The 20,414-nt window shown below is 45.2% G+C and overlaps 8 protein-coding genes and 1 pseudogene across 9 annotated transcripts; 4 read left to right on the top strand and 5 right to left on the bottom strand.

Moving 5' to 3' along the window:
- Positions 1–516: 516 nt before the first annotated feature.
- Positions 517–2,242, top strand: LOC108072419 (probable cytochrome P450 6a23). Its single transcript, XM_017163524.3, has 2 exons — positions 517–1,641; positions 1,800–2,242. The coding sequence occupies exons 1-2, from the start codon at positions 546–548 to the stop codon at positions 2,219–2,221; spliced, it is 1,518 nt and encodes a 505-aa protein (XP_017019013.3). The 5' UTR covers positions 517–545; the 3' UTR covers positions 2,222–2,242.
- Positions 2,243–2,820: 578 nt separating this feature from the next.
- LOC108072407 (probable cytochrome P450 6a20) lies at positions 2,821–4,110 on the top strand. Its single transcript, XM_017163509.2, is given in 2 exon segments — positions 2,821–3,560; positions 3,626–4,110. Coding segments are annotated over 2 exon segments (1,095 nt in total). The 5' UTR covers positions 2,821–2,893; the 3' UTR covers positions 4,054–4,110.
- Positions 4,111–4,342: 232 nt separating this feature from the next.
- Positions 4,343–6,067, bottom strand: LOC108072418 (cytochrome P450 6a9). Its single transcript, XM_017163523.2, has 2 exons — positions 4,904–6,067; positions 4,343–4,847 (listed from the first exon to the last, which is right to left on the bottom strand). Exons 1-2 carry the CDS (start codon positions 5,997–5,999, stop codon positions 4,429–4,431), a joined length of 1,515 nt encoding a protein of 504 aa, XP_017019012.1. The 5' UTR covers positions 6,000–6,067; the 3' UTR covers positions 4,343–4,428.
- Positions 6,068–7,453: 1,386 nt separating this feature from the next.
- On the top strand, positions 7,454–9,336 carry LOC108072451 (probable cytochrome P450 6a20). 2 transcript variants are annotated; one of them, XM_017163581.2, is made up of 2 exons: positions 7,454–8,549; positions 8,643–9,336. In XM_017163581.2, the coding sequence occupies exons 1-2, from the start codon at positions 7,460–7,462 to the stop codon at positions 9,065–9,067; spliced, it is 1,515 nt and encodes a 504-aa protein (XP_017019070.1). In that variant the 5' UTR covers positions 7,454–7,459; the 3' UTR covers positions 9,068–9,336. The 2 variants fall into 2 exon arrangements, with proteins under 2 accessions (XP_017019070.1, XP_017019068.1); XM_017163579.2 differs by having other exon boundaries at positions 7,460–8,549; positions 8,609–8,832.
- A 210-nt stretch (positions 9,337–9,546) lies between these two features.
- On the top strand, positions 9,547–11,310 carry LOC108072452 (probable cytochrome P450 6a20). Its single transcript, XM_017163582.3, has 2 exons — positions 9,547–10,624; positions 10,691–11,310. Exons 1-2 carry the CDS (start codon positions 9,673–9,675, stop codon positions 11,134–11,136), a joined length of 1,398 nt encoding a protein of 465 aa, XP_017019071.1. The 5' UTR covers positions 9,547–9,672; the 3' UTR covers positions 11,137–11,310.
- A 447-nt stretch (positions 11,311–11,757) lies between these two features.
- On the bottom strand, positions 11,758–13,428 carry Cyp6a21 (Cytochrome P450 6a21). The gene is given in 3 exon segments (XM_017163574.3): positions 11,758–12,254; positions 12,318–12,950; positions 12,953–13,428. Coding segments are annotated over 3 exon segments (1,509 nt in total). The 5' UTR covers positions 13,410–13,428; the 3' UTR covers positions 11,758–11,835.
- A 251-nt stretch (positions 13,429–13,679) lies between these two features.
- On the bottom strand, positions 13,680–15,550 carry LOC138928028 (cytochrome P450 6a8). The gene is made up of 2 exons (XM_070284070.1): positions 14,417–15,550; positions 13,680–14,354 (listed from the first exon to the last, which is right to left on the bottom strand). The coding sequence occupies exons 1-2, from the start codon at positions 15,516–15,518 to the stop codon at positions 13,933–13,935; spliced, it is 1,524 nt and encodes a 507-aa protein (XP_070140171.1). The 5' UTR covers positions 15,519–15,550; the 3' UTR covers positions 13,680–13,932.
- Positions 15,551–15,835: 285 nt separating this feature from the next.
- LOC121502941 (cytochrome P450 6a8-like) lies at positions 15,836–17,695 on the bottom strand. The gene is made up of 2 exons (XM_041777196.2): positions 16,592–17,695; positions 15,836–16,536 (listed from the first exon to the last, which is right to left on the bottom strand). Exons 1-2 carry the CDS (start codon positions 17,691–17,693, stop codon positions 16,118–16,120), a joined length of 1,521 nt encoding a protein of 506 aa, XP_041633130.1. The 5' UTR covers positions 17,694–17,695; the 3' UTR covers positions 15,836–16,117.
- Positions 17,696–18,119: 424 nt separating this feature from the next.
- LOC108072408 (cytochrome P450 6a8-like) lies at positions 18,120–20,315 on the bottom strand (annotated as a pseudogene).
- Positions 20,316–20,414: the final 99 nt, after the last annotated feature.

Here is a 20,414-nt window from a genome sequence, read left to right on the forward strand (position 1 = left end):
TGATAATAGTTAAAAGTGTCTGCCAATGATTACTGGCATTTATTTAAACTTACAAACAAACAAAAGCATTGGTTTTTATTTTATTTTTTAAACCTCTAAAATGATCTTAGATTGTTTGAGTGTACATTTTCATGCTTTAGTGAGCACGCAAATATTTATATAAATATTCCAAAATTTTAATTGGAACTGTTCTTGTCTGTGTATAAATACGATTACGTTATTTGTTTTGTTTATCACTAAGTCCGCCAGCTGTTGCTCTTTCTGTAAACCCGAATTTATTTATTTATTATTACTCTCTTTATGTAGACCGAATTCTTTTATATTATATAAATTTTATTATATTGTTCAAGCACCAGAATTACACCGAATTTGCTTTGTAAGCTCTCTCCGGGCGAACACAAACCCGAAATTAACGAGTTTATCAACGATAACTCGTATCAAACAACGCATTTCGCAATTTTCAGTGCAAAAGAGAGTGGTTTCCCCTTATAAACGTCGTAGGTAGCGACTCTGGAACTCAGTTCAGAGCGGAACCTGGTGGAGAAATGTCGCTGTTACTGACGCTGATTGCCATTGCGGTGTCGCTGCTGCTGTTCGCCGCCCGGCGGCGTATGGGCTATTGGCAGCGCCGGGGTATTCCGCACGATGTGCCCCATCCGTTTTTCGGCAACATCAAGGATTGGAGCAAGACCCGACACATTGCCAAGATCTTTCGGGATTATTACCTGAAGTACAAAGGGTCGGATTACCCCTTCGCCGGCTTCTTTTTCTTCTTCACCCGCACGGCCGTGATCACCGACCTGGAGCTGGTGAAGCGGGTGATGATCAAGGACTTTAATCACTTCGAGAACCGTGGCGTCTTCTACAACGAGATCGATGACCCGCTTTCGGCCACGCTGTTCAGCATTGAGGGCCAGAAGTGGCGTCACCTGAGGCACAAGCTCACGCCCACCTTTACATCGGGCAAAATGAAGCACATGTTCCCCATCGTGGTCAAGGTGGGTGAGGAAATGGAGAAGGTTTTCAGCAGCAAAATCAACTCTGGAGCTTCCAGTGGGGGCCAGGTTCTGGAGGTCGTCGATCTGGTGGCACGCTACACCGCTGATGTAATCGGTAATTGCGCCTTTGGGCTGGATTGCAATAGTTTGCACAATCCCCAGGCCGATTTCGTGACGGTGGGCAAGCGGGCGATCACGGAACACGCCTACGGAGGATTATTGGATATATTCCTGTTCGGCTTTCCCAAGCTGTCGCGTCGCCTGCGCCTGAAGCTGAACGTCCAGGATGTGGAGGATTTCTACACAAAGATAGTGAGGGACACCATCGACTACAGGCTGAAGACCAAGGAGAAGCGCAATGACTTCATGGACAGTCTGATCGAGATGTACCAGAAGGAGCAGGCCGGCAACAAGGAGGATGGTCTCTCCTTCAACGAACTGCTGGCCCAGGCCTTCATCTTTTTTGTGGCCGGCTTCGAGACGAGTTCCACCACCATGGGATTTGCCCTGTACGAGCTGGCCCGACACCAGGATGTGCAGGATAAGCTCCGAGCTGAGATCAACAGTGTGCTGGGCAAGCACAACAATGAGTTCACCTACGAGGGCGTCAAGGAGATGAAGTATCTGGAGCAGGTGGTCATGGGTGAGTGTCAAATAAAACTGGTTTTGTTAAGATTTTGTTGAGAGAATTTGGGTTTCTCTTTTGCCAAGAGTTAACTCTCATCAAGATCGCCCAATAAAACCGGTTTCTTTTCACCTTTCCAACAAGAAACCCACAGTAAGACCTACTTTTCCTTGCAGAAACCCTTCGCAAATACCCGGTTCTGGCCCATCTCACGCGTATGACCGAGACGGACTTTGCGCCCGAGGATCCCAAGAATTTCATTGGCAAGGGCACTATTGTTGTGATCCCGGCTCTGGGCATTCACTATGACCCGGACATTTATCCGGAGCCGGAGAAATTCAAGCCGGAGCGTTTCACGGAGGAGGCCATTGCCGCCAGGCCCTCATGCACCTGGCTGCCCTTCGGTGAGGGTCCACGTAACTGTATTGGCCTGCGGTTTGGTCTGATGCAGACCTGCGTGGGCTTGGCCTACCTCATCAGGGGATACAAGATCAGTGTGGCCCCGCAGACGGAGATTCCCATTCAGATCAATGTGAAGAGCATCCTGCTGTCTGCCTTGAATGGCATCCACTTGAATGTGGAGAGGATTTCTAAATAAAAATGAATTCTTGAACTGTGATTCCATGGTTATGATATTAAACAGGTTATCTCGCACTTATTTTTAATACCCTTCTGTTGGTTGGTCAACATTAAAATTAACACCTTGCTATAGGCAGTATAAATAGGCTTGTTAACTTACCCAGATATTTACAAATTAAAATAGTAAGTATTAGGTTCTCTTAATATTTTATTTTGTTAATATTTGGGTTTACAATTTTTCTAATTACCATTTCAAATCATTATATCATAGATCAAACCTTAATTAAAAAATTTCTTACAATTTAAATCAATTTAAATGAGTATTCAACTAATAACCATAACAAACATCGCCTAGTTCGGTATTACATATGACTAATAACTTAAGAGCGTCCCAAGCTCACAGAGTCATTTTTAAGAGAACTTCTTTCGAAGATTACCGGTGGAACCCAAACATTTTGCAGTACCTCTCGCCGTTTTCATCATGGTTAGCGGGTTCCAGGGTTTACATGGAGCAGCGCTGAGCGAAGAGAGTCCAAAGCTCTCTCGGAGCACATTCCATGTAAGCGATGCCTTCGCAGCTGTTTGCTTCTGTATTCTCAAAATGTTTTTCTAATCGCATTGGTGGTCGGTGTCCTCACCCTCGTCGCTTGGTGGGTGCACCAAGCTGACGACCACCTTTACCTCTGGAAAGATGAAGAACATGTTTCCCACGGTACTGAATGTGGGCGAAGAGCTCATCCGTGTGTTCGATGAGAAGATCTCCAGCTCCAGCTCCCCGCAAACCCTGGAGGTCACCAATCTTCTGGCCCGCTTCACCGCCGACGTGATCGGAGTCTGCGCCTTTGGCCTTAAGTGCAACAGCCTAAGAAATCCCAATGCGGAATTCGTCAGGATGGGAGAGTCGGCTTTAAACGAGCGTCGCCATGGCAAGCTCGTGGACATGCTCCTCTTCGGGGCACCCAGGCTGTCCGCCAAACTAGGCATCAAGACTCTGCTGCAGCCGGTCGCGGACTTTTACATGAACATCGTCAAGGACACCATCGAGTAGCGCATTAAGAATAAGGTCTCCCGGATCGACTTTATGGACATGCTGATCGAAATGAAGCTGAAGTACGATGGTGGCAACAAGCAGGATGGCCTCACCTTCAACGAGCTGGCCGCCCAGGCCTTTATATTCTTCCTGGCGGGCTTCGAGACCAGCTCCACGACCATGGGATTTGCCCTGTTTGAGTTGGCCTCTAATCCGGATGTACAGGATAAACTGAGGGCAGAAATCGATGGTGTCCTTAAGAGGCACAATGGCAAGCTGGACTACGACAGCATGCGGGAGCTAACCTATCTGGAGAAGGTAATCGATGGTGAGTTACACAAGAAATCTACATATATAGTAGCCCCCGATAAGAAATATATTTCTTTTCTTTAGAAACCCTCAGGAAACATCCCGTGGTGGCCCATTTGGTTCGCATGACAACCAAGCCCTATGTCCATAGTAACCCAAAGTATTCCATTGATCGCGGCATAGGCGTTCTTGTGCCCACCCTTGGCATCCACCACGATCCGGAGTTCTATCCGGAGCCGGAGAAGTTTATCCCTGAGCGCTTCGATGAGGAACAGGTGAAGCAGCGACCCGCCTGCACTTTCCTGCCTTTTGGAGACGGTCCCCGGAACTGCATTGGACTGCGATTTGGAAGGATGCAGGTGATAGTGGGAATGGCTCTGCTCATCCACAACTACAAGTTCGAGCTGCATCCCACCAAAACATCGGTTCCCATTAAGTACAAAGTCAAAAATATTCTGTTGAGCGCCGAGGGCGGAATCATCCTGAATGTCAGCAAGATGGCAAAGAACTAGGGTGATTCACACTGCTGGAGTAAGATATTTTATCCAGTTTAATATAAATACTTATTGATTATGAACATGAATAATGGAAGCTTATTTGATTGTCTTGTATTATTGGTTAGTGATACTACCCATAACAACTGGAATAATCCATTCATAACTTTGCACTCAAACTTCTAGAAATCGTATTTCTAAATGTTGATAAGATTTAGCTATGTACAATAATTATTTATCAGTTAATTGCAAGTCAATGAGTGATAATTACTCGTGTATAAATATAACACAATGTCAATAGATGTACTTCCCTTTTGCTTGTGCAACTCGAAACCACTTTTAATAAATTAATAACTATTTACAAATATAAGAATATGTATCTAGATAATTGTTTTATACTCGGTCAACCTTCAGGAAAATGCCAGTGTCACTCGATATGAGGAAGTGCTTCTTGCTGTATGTCATGGGAATGGTGGTCTTCTCGCAGACGGAGAACTTGAAGTCCTTCAGCAGGAAAGCCAAGCCAATGCGGGTCTGCATTTGGCCAAAGCGCATGCCAATGCAGTTGCGAGGACCTTCGCCAAAGGGCAGCCACTCGATGGAATCTCGCTCCTTGACGCGTTCCGCCGAAAAGTTGTCCGGATTGAAGGTGTTTGGATTGGGGTACAGACGCTCGTCACGATGCATGGCTCCGGCGGGAATGAGAATGGGCATGCCCTTCTTAATCACATACTTGGGATTATCGGGAACCACAAAGTCCTCCAGGCACTCGCGATTCAGGATAGGAAGCACTGTATAAAGGCGTAAGGTCTCTGTAAAAAAAGCAAATATTAGACAGGATTCGAGTAAAGATTTAGCTAAAGCTCACCCGATATAATCTGGTCCAAGTAGACCAGATCCTTCATGCCTTCGTAGGTCAGCTCTCCGTTGTATTTTCCAATCACCTCCTGACACTCTTCCCGGACCCTGTCCTGAATGTCCTGGTGCTGGGCCAGTTCATAGAGGGCAAAGCCCATTGTGGTCGAGGAGGTTTCAAAGCCAGCCCCGAAAAATACAAAAGCCTGGGCAGCCATCTCCTCGATCGTAAGGTTTACACTCTCCCCGGTTTCTAACTTGGTCAGGGGACTGTTCTTCAGGTCGATCAACTGATCCATGAAGTCGTTTCTCCGGATATTATTCTGCTCCCTGAAGGCCACAGTCTCTCTAACAATTCGCAAGAAAAAGTGCTCCGCCTCGTCCAGCGAGATCTTCATGTGCAGCTTGCGGGCCAGATTGGGGAAGCTATTGATAAAGGCGATTCCGAGCGGACCGTGACGCTGCTCGAAGACGGCCCGGCGTCCCATGACCCGGAACTCTGCATCCGGATCTTTGAGGCTGCTGCATTCGATGCCAAAGGCACAGGTGCCTATGACATCGGTGCCGAATCTGGCCAGGATGTCCTTGACCTCGACAATAGGTGACTTTTCCATCGTCTGGCCAAAGACTTCGGTGAACTCATGGGCCACCTTTATTACGGTGGGGAACATGTACTTCATTTTTCCAGAAGTAAACGTCGGCGACAGCTTGTTCCTCATGGAGCGCCACTTGGTGCCGTCCAGCAGAAACAACTGACCCGACAGCGGATCGTCTTCCGTGTTGTGGTAGAAACCTCGGTCCGTGAACTTGTTGAACTCCTTGATCAAGATGGTCTTGGCCAGGGAGGTTTCCAGGACGAAGACTCCCGGCTTCTGGAACCAATAGAAGCCGGCGAAGGGGCCGGATCCCCGGAATTTCTTGTAGTAATCCATCCAGACATCAGTGAAGGTCCGAGTGGTCTGCACTCCCGTGAGGCTGCCCAGCAGGATGTGTGGCTTCTCGCAGGGAATACCCTGGTTCTCCCAGTACTGCAAAGTGCGACGCCATTTCAGCAACAAATATCCCACTAAAACAGCGACGGCTGTTAGCAAATAAACGAGGACTGCCATGACATCAGCTAGGGTGCGGTGAGAAGCCGCCGAAAAAATACAGAACGTTGATTCCCGTCGAGCTTCGGAAATCTACTGAGCACTGCCGGAAAGCTCTACTGGCTAGAACAAACTTGGAGAGCGAGAGTCATCATATCTTCTGATACCCGTTTGTATATAACAAATTTAATCAAAACAATTTGTTTATTTATTTGAAAATCTAGTTCTCTCTTAGGCTTAGAAAGCTCTTTTTTTTTGCTGAGAGTGAGCGTAAACAAAGAGTTTTACCTAAAAAAAAAATATATATATAAGAATACCTTCTTTGGATTGGTAGTCAAAACTAATCCAACCTACCTCAATATATTTTTATCAGGGGTAGGTTTTTGGTTATAGGAAACCCCAAAAGAACTAGACTCTCTCTTAAAAGTCTTACTTTTATGTATCTCGAAGGCAATTATATATGTATTCTAAATTTTTTATAGTATTTGCGATCTTGAAAGATATAAATAGAAATTGTTACACACATTACATCAGTAATAAAAGCAGCCCAACCGCAGAATGTGGAAAACTATAAAACGCCATAAAAGTAGCCCCCACAGATAGCTGAGATCGGTAATTAAGAAAGCTTTACGCTTTCCTAAAGTAAACCTAAAAAAAAACCATAATAACGATGACTTGCACTAGTTTTTAAATCCATTGATAAAGAAGTATAGAAAAGACACATGACTGACCGGATCATAAAATGTATAGAATATCGAAAGTATGCAATTTTCTATGGATAACCCAATATCATTTGATAAATGGTATAAAATATTATATGTATGGTTTATAAAACTGGTTTCTGATATTATTTAGATAAAATTAATATTGTACAATATTTTTAATATATCCATTTTATCTAATATCATATATAAAATATATATTTATAAATCGAAAAATATTGAACATCCTTAAATATATACAAAAAATCTGTTTCTTATTTAATTATTTTTTAAATTAGTTAATTTTTCTAAATTAACATAAATATTATTTTGAGTTCAAAGTGTTCTTGACAATTTGTTAAAAACTAAAATGCTATTAAGGATGACTATATAAAAAATAGTACAACGTCATGTCCTGTCATTTCGCCAGATATTGAATCGTTAACTTAGTTTAAAAAGAAGAGGCTGATTAATAGCACGGACTACAAGTTATAGTAAAATTTAAATGCAAGAATAAGCACTTAAATTGCATTAAAAATTAAGAACATATACAAGGCAAACATGAATTAGATATAAAGTAACAAATTTGAAACATGCTTTCCCCCAAAAGTTGATATAATTTCGCTATATAACGCTGACTTGGCATTTTACAATCTCGTTCGGACTTTGTTGCTCTTCAATTAAGAGAAAAAACCTCTATCTAAGAGCATGACGGAATCGGGTAATGAAAACCTGTATAAAAGGGCAAACCTGTCAGAGAAATGGCTCAGTATCATAGCAATGGCAGTTCTAACCGTATTACTGGTCGGTGTCCTTACCCTCGTCGCGTGGTGGGTGCACCAGAACTTCAACTACTGGAAGCGGCGGGGTATTCCCCACGATCCGCCCAAAATTCCATTCGGAAACACCGCCGAATTTATGAAAACCATGCAGATATCGGCGATCTTTAAGCGGACGTACTTCAAGTTCAAGAACAAGACCGACGGTCCTTTCGTGGGATTTTATTTTTATTTGAAACAAATGGCCATAGTCACGGATGTCGATTTTGTGAAAACTGTGTTGATTCGCGAATTCGACAAGTTTCACGATCGTGGCATATTCCACAACGAGCGGGACGATCCTCTCTCCAATAATCTGGTGAACATCGAGGGGCAGAAGTGGAGGACTCTCCGGCAAAAACTGACGCCCACCTTCACCTCCGGCAAAATGAAGAGCATGTTTCCCACCGTGCTGACCGTGGGTGATGAGCTGATCCAGGTATTTAATGAGAAGATCTCCGCCAGCCCCAAGGATTCCCTGGAGCTCCACGATCTGGTGGCACGCTTCACGGCCGACGTGATCGGTAGCTGTGCTTTCGGCCTGGATTGTCACAGCCTGACGGATCCCAAGGCGGAGTTCGTCAAGATGGGAACCGATGCCATCACCAAACGGCGTTGGGGTAAGTCCATGGATCTGTTTCTGTTCGGGGCTCCCAAGCTGGCCGCCAAGCTGCGCATGAAAGGGTTGGTCCAGGAGGTCGAGGACTTCTACATGAATATCATCAAGGACACCATCGAGTATCGCATCAAGAACCAAGTAAAGCGGAATGACTTTATGGACATGCTGATTGACCTGAAGCTGAAGTACGACGGCGGCAACAAGCAGGATGGCCTCACCTTCAACGAGATTGCCGCCCAGGCCTTCATCTTCTTCCTAGCGGGCTTTGAGACCAGCTCTACTACTATGGCATTCGCCTTGTTCGAGCTGGCCTGTAACCAGGATATTCAGGATAAACTGAGGGCAGAAATCGACGGCGTTCTAGAGAAGCACAATGGCAAGCTGGACTATGACAGCATGCGAGAGCTGACGTATCTGGAGAAGATTATTGATGGTGAGGCGCACTGACTCGCAATTGGATGACCCGGATTTTTAATTATATTTTTATGAAAGCAATTAACTCAAATTTGCAACATTCTCGTCCCAGAATCCCTGAGAAAGCATCCAGTGGTTGGCCATTTGATTCGCATCACCACCCAACGCTATGAGCACATCAACCCAAAGTATAACCTGGAGCCGGGCACTGGGGTGATTGTGCCCACTTGGGGCATCCACCACGATCCGGAGTTCTATCCAGAGCCAGAGAAGTTCATACCGGAGCGCTTTGATGAGGAGCAGGTGAAGCAGCGACCCGCTTGCACTTTCCTGCCCTTCGGAGACGGTCCCCGGAATTGTATTGGCTTGCGATTTGGAAGGATGCAAGTCGTGGTGGGTATGACCCTGCTCATCCACAACTTCAAGTTCGAACTGCATCCCACGGGGACAAAGGCTCCGCTAGAGTACCGCAGCGATGACATCCTGCTGAGTCCCAAGGGAGGAATGCATCTTAAAGTGAGCAGGGTGGGAAAGTAATCAAGTTTATTTAAAAGTAATTAAGACTTTGCCTCTGGCAGCTAAGGCGCAGTTGGATAATTAGGGGTTTGTGAGAAATATGCATTCTAGCTACCTGAATGCAGGCTAACTCAGCGTTGGCCTTGTATAGTAATAGAGGAATAATTTATTTAAGCTTTCTGCTTTCTGTTAAACCCTTTTATTAAGATTAAAAATATTGTATTATATTTCGTTGTATTTTATAAATTATATACTTTTGTTTGCAAGAATACAAGAAACTTCTAAGGGTGGCTTTTATCTGTATCTGCATTAAATATGTAAGCTAGTTATTAATTACTGACTTTGCATTTAACAATATCGGTCAGACATTGTGCACTTTAATTGAGAAAATCAACTGATGTCTGCTTCAGATAAAGACGGGTAAATTGGATGAAGAAAACTTGTATAAAAGGGCAAAGTTGTCAGTCAAATGGCTCAGTATCAAAGCAATTGCAGTTCTAATCGCACTACTGGCCGTAGTCCTCACCCTCGTCGCGTGGTGGGTGCACCGGAACTTTAGCTACTGGAAGCGTCGGGATATTCCTCACGATGCTCCAAAAATTCCATTCGGAAACACCGCAGAGTTCATGAAAACCATGCAGATAGCGGAAATTTGCAAGCGGACGTACTTTAAGTTCAAGAACAAGACCGATGGTCCATTCGTGGGATTTTACTTTTATTTGAAAAGGACAGCCGTAGTCACGGACATCGATTTCGTGAAAACTGTGTTGATTCGCGAGTTTGACAAATTCCAGGATCGCGGGTTATTCAACAACGAGCGTGACGATCCGCTCTCCAATCATCTTATTTGCATCGAGGGCCAGAAGTGGAGAACTCTGCGCCAGAAGCTAACGCCCACCTTTACCTCCGGCAAGACGAAGAACATGTTTCCCATGGTACTGAATGTGGTCGATGAGCTGATCCGGGTATTCGATGAGAAGATCTCTGCCAGTTCCAAGGATTCCCTGGAGATCCACGATCTAGTAGCACGCTTCACGGCCGACGTGATCGGTAGCTGTGCCTTCGGCCTGGATTGCCACAGCCTGACGGATCCCAAGGCGGAGTTCGTCAAGATGGGAAAGGATGCCATTAACAAGCGACGTTATGGCAAGGTCATGGATCTGTTTCTGTTCGGGGCTCCCAAGCTGGCAGCCAAGTTGCGGGTGAAGGGCACAGTCCAGGAGGTCGAGGACTTTTACATGAAGATCGTTAGGGACACCATCGAGTATCGCATCAAGAACCAGGTGAAGCGCAAAGACTTTATGGACATGCTGATCGACCTGAAGCTAAAGTATGACAGTGGCAACAAGGAGGAAGGCCTCACCTTCAACGAGATCGCCGCCCAGGCCTTTATCTTCTTCGTGGCGGGCTTTGAAACCAGCTCTACTACTATGGCATTCGCCTTGTTCGAGCTGGCCTGTAACCAGGACATTCAGGATAAACTCAGGGCAGAAATCGATGGTGTTCTGAAGAAGCACAATGGCAAGCTGGACTATGACAGTCTGCGGGAGCTGACGTATCTGGAGAAGGTAATCGATGGTGAGTCATTAACGGTGAGTTGCGCACTGCGCGGTCATTAATACATTATTTTTTTTCTGTATCCAGAGTCCCTGAGAAAACATCCTGCGGTTGGACAGTTGAACCGCGTCACCACCCAACGCTATGAGCACAGCAATCCAAAGTATAGCCTGGAGCCAGGCACTGGGGTGATTGTGCCCACTTTGGGCATCCACCACGATCCGGAGTTCTATCCAGAGCCGGAGAAGTTTATCCCGGAGCGTTTTGACGAGGATCAGGTGAGGCAGCGACCTGCCTGCACATTCCTGCCCTTCGGAGACGGTCCCCGTAACTGCATTGGCATAAAATTTGGTCGAATGCAGGTCGCGGTGGGAATGACTCTGCTCATCCACAACTTCAAGTTTGAACTGCATCCCGCGGGGACAAAAGCTCCGATGGAGTATCGCTGCAATGACATTCTGCTGAGTCCCAAGGGAGGAGTGCATCTTAAAGTTACCAGGGTTGGGTTGATAGTTATAAGGGCTCTGTATTAATTTGTGGGAAGCATTTAGGTAATTAGGAGTTGGTGAGATATCTTTATCAGCATTGTGCAGTCTATTTACATGAAATTAAAATGGATCTAACAGCATTTCAAGCTAGTAACTAGCTTTACTCAACTCTTACTTTACTCTTCGAATTTTATTATAATAAAGGAATGATTTACGGTATTGATTTATTTATTTGATTTTCTCGTTTTTTAAACCTTTTTAGTATAATAAACAATAAACCAACTAAACTGCTATAAAACGTTGAGTATTACAAAGGAAGAATAACTTGACTGTTTGTATTATCTTCCGATAAGAAGTTAGCATTATTAGGTCGTGTTATTTGTTATAATGGAGTGTTTAGCCATAGATTGTGAACTAGACAAGTAAGAAACTAAGACAAGTAAGAAACTAAGACATTGCCTAATTTTAGGCCTCTTCAGCACTTGTAAGTTTGATTTTTCGTTTAAAATTATTTAATAAATTCATTTTTAATATTTCTTCATCACTTTAATTTATTTCCTCCTAAAAAACAAAGCTACTTGACCTCAACTAACTTCAACCTCATCATGGACTTAAAACCAGAACCCATAGCAAGTTCTATAAACTTTGTATGATGCAATCAAAACTCTTTATTTATTACCTGTTAAATTTCAAGTGGCGCCACACATTTATATACATTTATATGGTCGTAATCAATGACTAAGCTCACACACGTTCCGCTTTGAGGTAGATTCCAGACTCGCTGGCTACGAGGAACATCTCCTTGTGGTACTTCATGGGAATGGTGGTCTTCTCGCAGACGGAGAACTTGAAGTCCTTCATCAGGAGAGCCAAACCAATGCGAGTCTGCATTTGGCCAAAGCGCATGCCAATGCAGTTGCGAGGACCATCGCCAAACGGCAGCCACTCGATAGAATCCCGCTCTTTGACGCGTTCCGGCGAAAAGTTGTCCGGATTGAAGGTGTTTGGATTGGGGTACAGACGCTCGTCACGATGCATGGCTCCAGCGGGAATGAGAATGGGCATGCCCTTCTTGATCACATACTTGGGATTATCGGGAACCACAAAGTCCTCAAGACACTCGCGATTAAGGACAGGAAGCACGGTATAAAGGCGAAGGGTTTCTGTAAGGTAAAAACTAATGTTAAGTAGGATTTATGGTAGATAGAATTCCTTTAGACACTCACCAGATATCACTTGATCGACGTAGACCAGCTCCTTGACGCTTTCATAGGACAACTCGCCGCCATATTTTTCACTTACCCTAAGGACCTCCTCCCTCACTCGGCTCTGTATCTCCTGATTCTGGGCCAACTCGTACAGGGCAAAGCCCATTGTGGTCGACGAGGTCTCAAAGCCGGCGGAGAAGAACACAAACGCCTGAGCGGCAATCTGCTCGATCGTCAAATTAACATTCTCTCCCTTTTCGGAGGTAATTAGGGGTTTGTTTTTCAAATCGATCAACTGATCCATGAAATCGTTGCGGCGGATGTTGTTCTGCTCCCTGAAGCTCACCGTTTCCCTGACGATGCGCATGAAGAACTTCTCGATAGGCTCCGCCGTCATTTTCATGTGCAGGCGACGTGCCAGGTTGGGGAAGCTATTGACGAACATAATACCGAGGGTTCCCAAGCGCTGCTCGGTCAAGGATCTTTTGCCCATAACACGGAACTCAGCCTCGGGATCCTTGAGGCTGCTGCACTCGATGCCAAAGGCACAGGTTCCGATCACGTCCGTGGTGAACCTGGCCAAGAGCTCGCGCACCTCTATGGCTGGGGGAGCCTTGTCCACCATTTGGCCAAAGACGTCAGTGAATTCACCTTTACTACCGTGGGGAACATGTACTTCATTTTGCCGGATGTAAACGTGGATGACAACTTGTTCCTCATGGAGCGCCACTTATGGCCATCCAGCAGGAACAGTTGACCCGACAGCGGATCGTCCTCTTCGTTGTGAAAGAAGCCGCGGTCCGTGAACTTGTTGAACTCCTTGATCAGAATGGTCTTGGCCAGGGAGGTGTCCAGGACGAAGACAGCCGGTCGCCGGAACCAATAGAAGCCGGCGAAGGGGCCAGTTCCTCGGAATTTCTGGTAGTAATCCATCCAGATCTCACCAAACAATTTCTTAGTGCGCACTCCGCTCATGGAACCCATTAGGAGGTGGGGCTCCTCGCAGGGAATGCCCCGATCCTGCCAGTATCTCATGGTATTTCGCCATTTCACCAGCAGGTAGCCAACCAGCGCCAGCAAAGCGGTCAATAAAATACTACCAACGGCCATGATTCACGAGATATAAATACTGCGAAAAGTGAGCTGTACACCTGTTCACTGTTTGTAGCTTACTAAGTAATGCAAAGCTTTGCCTCCGAGTTTAAATAGTAGCCGAGGTAAAAATATTGTTAGTCATTGTGACCAACAAACAACAATCGTACCTTGGTTATCGCAACTTTTTACTGGAATTCTGACAACAGTTTGTAGTGATAACTTGGCTAACACTTTTGAGACTCGATCAACAAGTACCCCTTGGCCATATCATGCAAGGAACAAATCTTGTAATTTATAACATTTTTCATTTAATTTCTGAAAGTCTAGATATACCTTTTGATTTACCCCTTAAAATGAGAGAGAGAGAGAGTTCAGGTAAAATCTAATGATTTAAAAAGCTTGGGCAGCAGAGATTGGGTTTAAAGTCTTCTCTCTCAAAACCCAACCTGCCCCAACGTAAAACTATAAGGGTTTTTTTGTAAATAAAACTAAATAACTATCTGGGATGTCTGTGCAATCTACTTTGGTTTAGATAATGTTAGTTAATGGCCTCTAGCTTCAGGTACAGGCCTCCCTTAATGCTGAGCACAAATGACTTGGGATCGTAGACCAGAGGATTCGGCGTCTTGGAGCAAGTAGAGAACCTGAAGTTCTTGATCAGCAGAGCCAGTCCTATGCGAGCCTGCATCTGTCCAAATCTCAGCCCAATGCAATTCCGAGGACCATCGCCAAAGGGCAGCCAAGCAACCGAAGGACGATTGGCGGATTCCTCAGGAGAAAAACGCTCGGGGCGGAACTCATAGGGATCCGGATAGATGCTGGGATCGTGGTGAATGGCAGATGAGGGAACGATCACCGATTGGCCGGCCTCAATGACGAAATTAGGATGGCCAGGAACCACGAAGCTCTTGCTGGCCTTGCGGTCCAGGTGAGGGACAATGGTATAATGGCGAAGAGTTTCTGCGGAGAGAGTTAGGGATTAGTTGCAGTATTATATATGTAGTAATTTTTGGTCCACTTACCATTGATAACCTGATTGAGGTACTTCAGATCCTTGGTGAACTCGTAGGTAAACTCCTGATCGTGCTGCTCCATAACTTCCTCTATTTCAGCCCTGGCCTTGTCCTGGATATGAGGATTCTTCGCTAATTCGTACAGAGCATATCCCATGGTAGAGGAAGATGTCTCAAAGCCAGCAATAAAGAACACAAAGGCTTGGGCCAAAATCTCATCCATTGTCAGTCCCTTGACCACTTCGCCATTCTCCAGAGTCATTTCCTTTTGGTTTTTCATGTCGATCAACATGTCCATGAAGTCATTCCTTCTGATCTTCTCCTTTTCCCTAACCGCCACAGTTTCGGAAACAATCCGCTTGTAGAATTCCTGGATGTGCGGGGCCGTGCGCACGAGGCCCATTCGCCTGGCCAAATTGGGAAAGCTTCGCATGAAGCCCAAAATCAGGGTTCCATGTCGTTTCTCCACCAAAGCTCGCTTTCCAAAGTCCAGAAACTCCGCCTTCTCGTCCCGCAGACTGTTGCACTGAATTCCGAAGGCACAGGTACCGATTACATCCACCGTGAACCTGGCCACCAGATCGCGAATGTCCACGACAGCGTTTTGGTTCACCTTCTCGTGAATCACCGTGATGAACTCGTTGGCAACGGACACAACGGTGGGAAACATGAACTTCATTTTGCCGGATGTGAAGGTCGAGGATAGTTTATTGCGAAGCAAACGCCACTGGGGACCGTCTAGGTTGAAGAGATGCGCTGATATGGGGTCGTCCTTCTCGTTGTAAAATATTCCCTTGTCGGAGAAGTTAGAGAAGTCCTTGATGAGTATGTGCTTGGCCAGGTCCAGGTCCATGATGAATGCCGCGGGCTTTTGGAAGAGGTAGAACCCCACAAAGGGGGCCTTACTCTCACGATATTTATTGTAGTGATCCCTAAGGATTTCGTGGATATTCTTGGTTTTGGCAAACGCAGCCATATTTCCGCGGATAGGATGCGGAGTATCGAAAGGAATCCCACGGCGTTTGAAATATGTAAGGTTCTTGTGGAGGTAGTAGGTAACGATGGCCAGCAGGGCCACCGCCACTTGGAAGAGAACGTATGTCAGCTCCATGCTGCCTCTGATGCTGTCTGGGAACTATTGGATCGGCAACCGGCGGAAGAACTGCTTTTATAAGCTCAAATCTACCTACTTGGCATGACGCTGCAGCATTGGTTCGCCGTCAGTAGAAACTGAGAGTTAATCTCACGGTTTGTTTACGTTTATGCTGGCAACTGTGAGACCGCAACAATTCTACGGTAAGATCAGTTTATAAAGATAGCGAGCCAGCAGACGTCGGAAGAACTTACTCATTGAGGCCAATGGTTTATATATCTACACTGAAAAGTATTTTAAGACGAGCTATAATAATTTTATATTTGCCATAAATATTATGAGGTTTATTTACCTTGCATACTTTCTTTGTAAGCAGTTATTACTGTATAAAATCCGACGTCGCTTATCAGAATTTGACTTTGAATTATTGTTGTGGGTCCGTCGTCATCGTTCATTTCATTTACTTTGTATTTGCATAAAAACTTGATCACTGCATTATCTTTAAATTTTCTAGTCTTTGTTTTTCTGTCTCCCCAAGAACCTAACCTGCCCCAAGCCCACGACTGATAATAGTGATATGTCTTTCTTAAAAATATTCCATTGTAGCAGCTATCATCTCAGATCACTTCTACTTTCAATTGGATTCCACCCAAAACGGTGAGTACAAGTGACTTGGGATCGAATACTAGAGGATCTGAGGTCTCGGAACACATAGAGAACCTAAAGTTCTTGATGAGCAGAGCCAGTGCTATGCGCATCTGCATCTGGCCAAATCTCATTCCCAGGCAGTTTCGAGGACCGTCGCCGAAAGGCAGCCAGGCAACCGAAGGACGACTGGCCACTTCTTCGGGTGAAAACCTCTCTGGTTGAAACTCATATGGACTGGGATATATGCTCGGATCGTGGTGTATGCCAGTTGCGGGGATGAAGACCAGCTGGCCCGCTTCGATGACAAAATTAGGATGTCCTGGCACCACGTAGCGCCTGTGGGCTTTTCGAATCAGATGAGATGCAATGGAGTACAGACGAGAGGTTTCTGGGAAAATATAAAAAATTAGCTGAGGTAATATGGACAACTCTTCACAACATACCATCTATAACCATGCTTAGGTATTTGAGTTCTTTAATGCTCTCAAAAGAGAGCTCCTGGCCATGCTTCTCCAGAACTTCCTCCACTTCAGCTCTGACCTTGTCCTGGATGTGAGGATTCTTCGCTAATTCGTACAGAGCATATCCCATGGTAGAGGAGGATGTCTCGAAACCGGCAATAAAGAACACAAAGGCTTGGGCCAGCACCTCGTCCATGGTGAGTCCCTTGACCACTTCTCCATTATCCAAAGTCATTTCCTTTTTGTTTTTCATATCAATCAAGAGATCCATAAAGTCATTCCGCCTGATATTCTCCTTTTCCCTCAGCGCCACAGTTTCATAGACAATCCTTTGGTAGAAGTTCTGGATGTGCTGAGCAGTTCTAACGAACCCTAATCGTCTTGCCAAACCAGGATAGCTGTGCATAAATCCATGCAGCAGAGGACCATGGCGTTTGTCCGTCAAAGAGCGTTTTCCAAAGTGCAGGAACTCGGAGTTCTCATCGCGAAGACTGTTGCACTTAATGCCAAAAGCACAGGTGCCGATCACATCCACCGTAAACCTGGCCATTACGTCCCGTATATCCAGCACAGAATTTCGTTCCACTTTCTCGTGCATCACTGCCAGGAGTTCCTCGGCCACCGAAACCACTGTGGGATACATGAGCTTCATTTTTCCAAAAGCAAAAGCCGAGGATAATTTGCTTCGTAGCAAACGCCACTGAGAACCGTCTAAATTAAAGAGATGGGCCGAGAGGGGATCGTCCTTTTCGTTATGGTACAGTCCCTTGTCGGAGAAGTTTGAAAAGTCCTTGATCATGATGTGCTTCACCAGATCCAGATCCATGATAAAAGCAATGGGTTTCTGGAAGAAGTAGAAGCCCACAAAGGGGGCCTTGGTGTCTCTGTATTTATTATAATAATCCAGGACTATGTCGTTGGCAGTCCTGTTGCTGTTGTACCCCTTGATGTTGCCCTTCAGGACATGCGGAGGATCATGAGGGATGCCGCGACGTTTGAAGTACGTCAGTCTCCGATGGAGGGAGTAGAAGGCGACCGCCAGGAGTGCGACCGCCACTTGGCAGAGAATATAAGTCAAATCCATGGTGCTGTTCTAAAGCGACTGTTTACGCGAAAGGTGACAAGCCGCCTTTTAAACTTCGGACAGCGTTGCTATCTTTTTATTGCGGAGACTTTATTTTCCATGTAGATGCACTAAATACCTGGCATTACGTATAGAAATAGCTTTTGCGATACTATAAATAATTGTGTCTCGACCTTCGGTAAAGACGAGGGGATGAAGGTATATCGGACTGAAGAAAAGAGTCTAGGGGTATGGGAATTAAATAGAGTCAAACCCATATCAGTTATAATTGACCGGTATCCAGTAGTCGAACCCTTTATCGTGTGCCCTTGTTTCCTGTTTACCGAATTTGTTCGCTTGGGCTGTAATAAAAACTTAATTGCAAGAACGAAAATTCGCCGAATTTTTATTTTCCTTTAACAATCAAATTGCAAATTACAGATAACCTATGAGGAATTTTTAATGGGGTTCAAAAGTTACGAAAATTTAGGCTAAGCAGCGCAAATCCATTTCTGTTTACAAGGTCTCAACGTTAAGATGGATTCCAAGAGCACTGAGAGCATTAGATTTGGGATTAAAACAGAGGGGCTCCTGGGTTTCTGGGCATTTGGAAAACCTGAAATTCTTGATGAGCAGAGCCAGTCCAATGCAGGCCTGCATTTGTCCAAATCTTAGCCCAATGCAGTTACGAGGACCATCGCCAAAGGGCAGCCAGGCAACCGAAGGCCTATTGGCAGATTCCTCAGGAGAGAAACGCTCGGGGCGGAACTTGTACGGATCCGGATAGATGCTGGGATCGTGGTGGATGGCTGACGAGGGAATGATCACACACTGACCAGCCTCGATGACAAAATTCGGATTTCCTGGGACCACATAACGCTTGTTGGCCTTTCTGAACAGGCGGGATGCAATGCTATACAGTCGAGAGGTTTCTGGGAAGATTAAAAGTATAAGCTTTGATAATAAATTATAATTATTAAATATTACCATCTATAACCATGTTGAGGTACTTCATATCCTTGATGCTTTCATAGGTGAGTTGATCTCCATGTTTTTTCAGGACCTCAACCACTTCAGCCCTGACCCTGTCCTGGATATGAGGATTCCTCGCCAGTTCGTATAGAGCAAAGCCCATGGTGGAGGAGGAGGTCTCGAAGCCAGCGAGGAAGAACACAAAGGATTGGGCAAGGATCTCCTCAATAGTCAAGCTCTTTACCACCTCACCGTTGTCCAGAATCACTTCCTTTTGATTTTTCATATCAATCAGGAGATCCATAAAGTCATTCCGCCTAATATTCTCCTTTTCCCGCTTCGCCACAGTTTCATACACAATTCTTTGGTAGAAGTTATAGCCTAGTACTCTGACGAGAAAAACCCGCTGTCTAAATTAGACAGCGGAATCGCTGTTTATTTCGCCACCGAGCTAGTGTGACCAAAAAAATTAAGGAAATTCCATGAAAATGTACTTTTTATGGCGTTTAAGGATTTTCCTTGGTCACACTGGACAGCTGTTTGTAAACAAATATTCAAAAAAAATGTTAAAAATATTAATAAATATGGCATTAAAATGTCCTTTGTGGGTTAAATTCCATATTATGGGCTTCCCCTTGACAGCCCCTATCAATGCCACTTTTTTCCTTCAACTTTCCCTCCATTAGGGGTGTCTAAATAAATCAAATGAATTATTTAGACAGCGCGATATCAGCTGTTTACTATCTTGATCTGGCAACGCCATTCAATTTTCGCAGGCTTCATTTTCGTCGTCAGAGTACCGAAAAAAACGACGTGTCTAAAAGTTCTTCTTCTTTTTTTTTCGACACCGTTTTTTTTATATGGAGTTTGGCCGCTGTCTAAATTTATACAGCGGTTTTTTCTCGTCAGAGTACTAGGCTAATGGATGTGTGGAGCTGTTTGTTTGAGGCGCAAGCTTCTCGCCAAATTTGGATAGCTTTCCATTAACCCAAGGAGCAAGGGACCGTGTCGCCTGTCCAGAAAAGACCGCTTTCCGAAGTGAAGAAACTCGGCCTTCTCATCCCGCAGACTGTTACACTGGATGCCGAAGGCACAGGTGCCGATCACATCCACTGTAAACCTGGCCACCAGATCACGGATTTCCAGCACGGGAGATTGTGAAACCTTCTCGTGCATCACAGCCATGAACTCTTCGGCAACGGACACGACTGTGTGATGCATGAACTTCATTTTACCGGAGCTGAAGACCGAGGATAATTTGTTCCTCAGCAAACGCCACTGGGGTCCGTCCAGACTGAAGAGAGTGGCCGACATGGGGTCGTCCTTCTCATTGTAAAAGAGTCCCTTGTCGGCGAAGTTGGAAAAGTCCTTGATCAGTATGTTCTTCACCAGATCCAGATCCATGATGAAGGCACAAGGCTTCTGGAAGAGGTAGAACCCCACAAAGGGCGCCTTGCTATTCCGATACTTGTTGTAGTAGTCCTGCACGATCTGGTGTATAGATCGGTCCGTGATGAATCCCTCCATATTTCCCCTCAGGAGATGCGGCGGATCATGTGGGACTCCTCGACGCTTGAATAACGTCAGTCTGCGGTAGATGGAGTAGCAGGCTATCGCAAGAAGAGCGACTACTCCCTGGAAAAGAATAAATGTCAGCTCCATAATGATTTTCCTGATGGACTGATTTTGTTAGGGGTAAGACAGTAATTTTTAAAGGCAAATCTTAGAAGAACACCTATCTTTTTACTACTTAATGTGCATTATCTTTTA

This window comes from Drosophila kikkawai, chromosome 2R (assembly GCF_030179895.1).
Source record: "Drosophila kikkawai strain 14028-0561.14 chromosome 2R, DkikHiC1v2, whole genome shotgun sequence".
In the NCBI taxonomy this organism is placed as follows: domain Eukaryota; kingdom Metazoa; phylum Arthropoda; class Insecta; order Diptera; family Drosophilidae; genus Drosophila; species Drosophila kikkawai.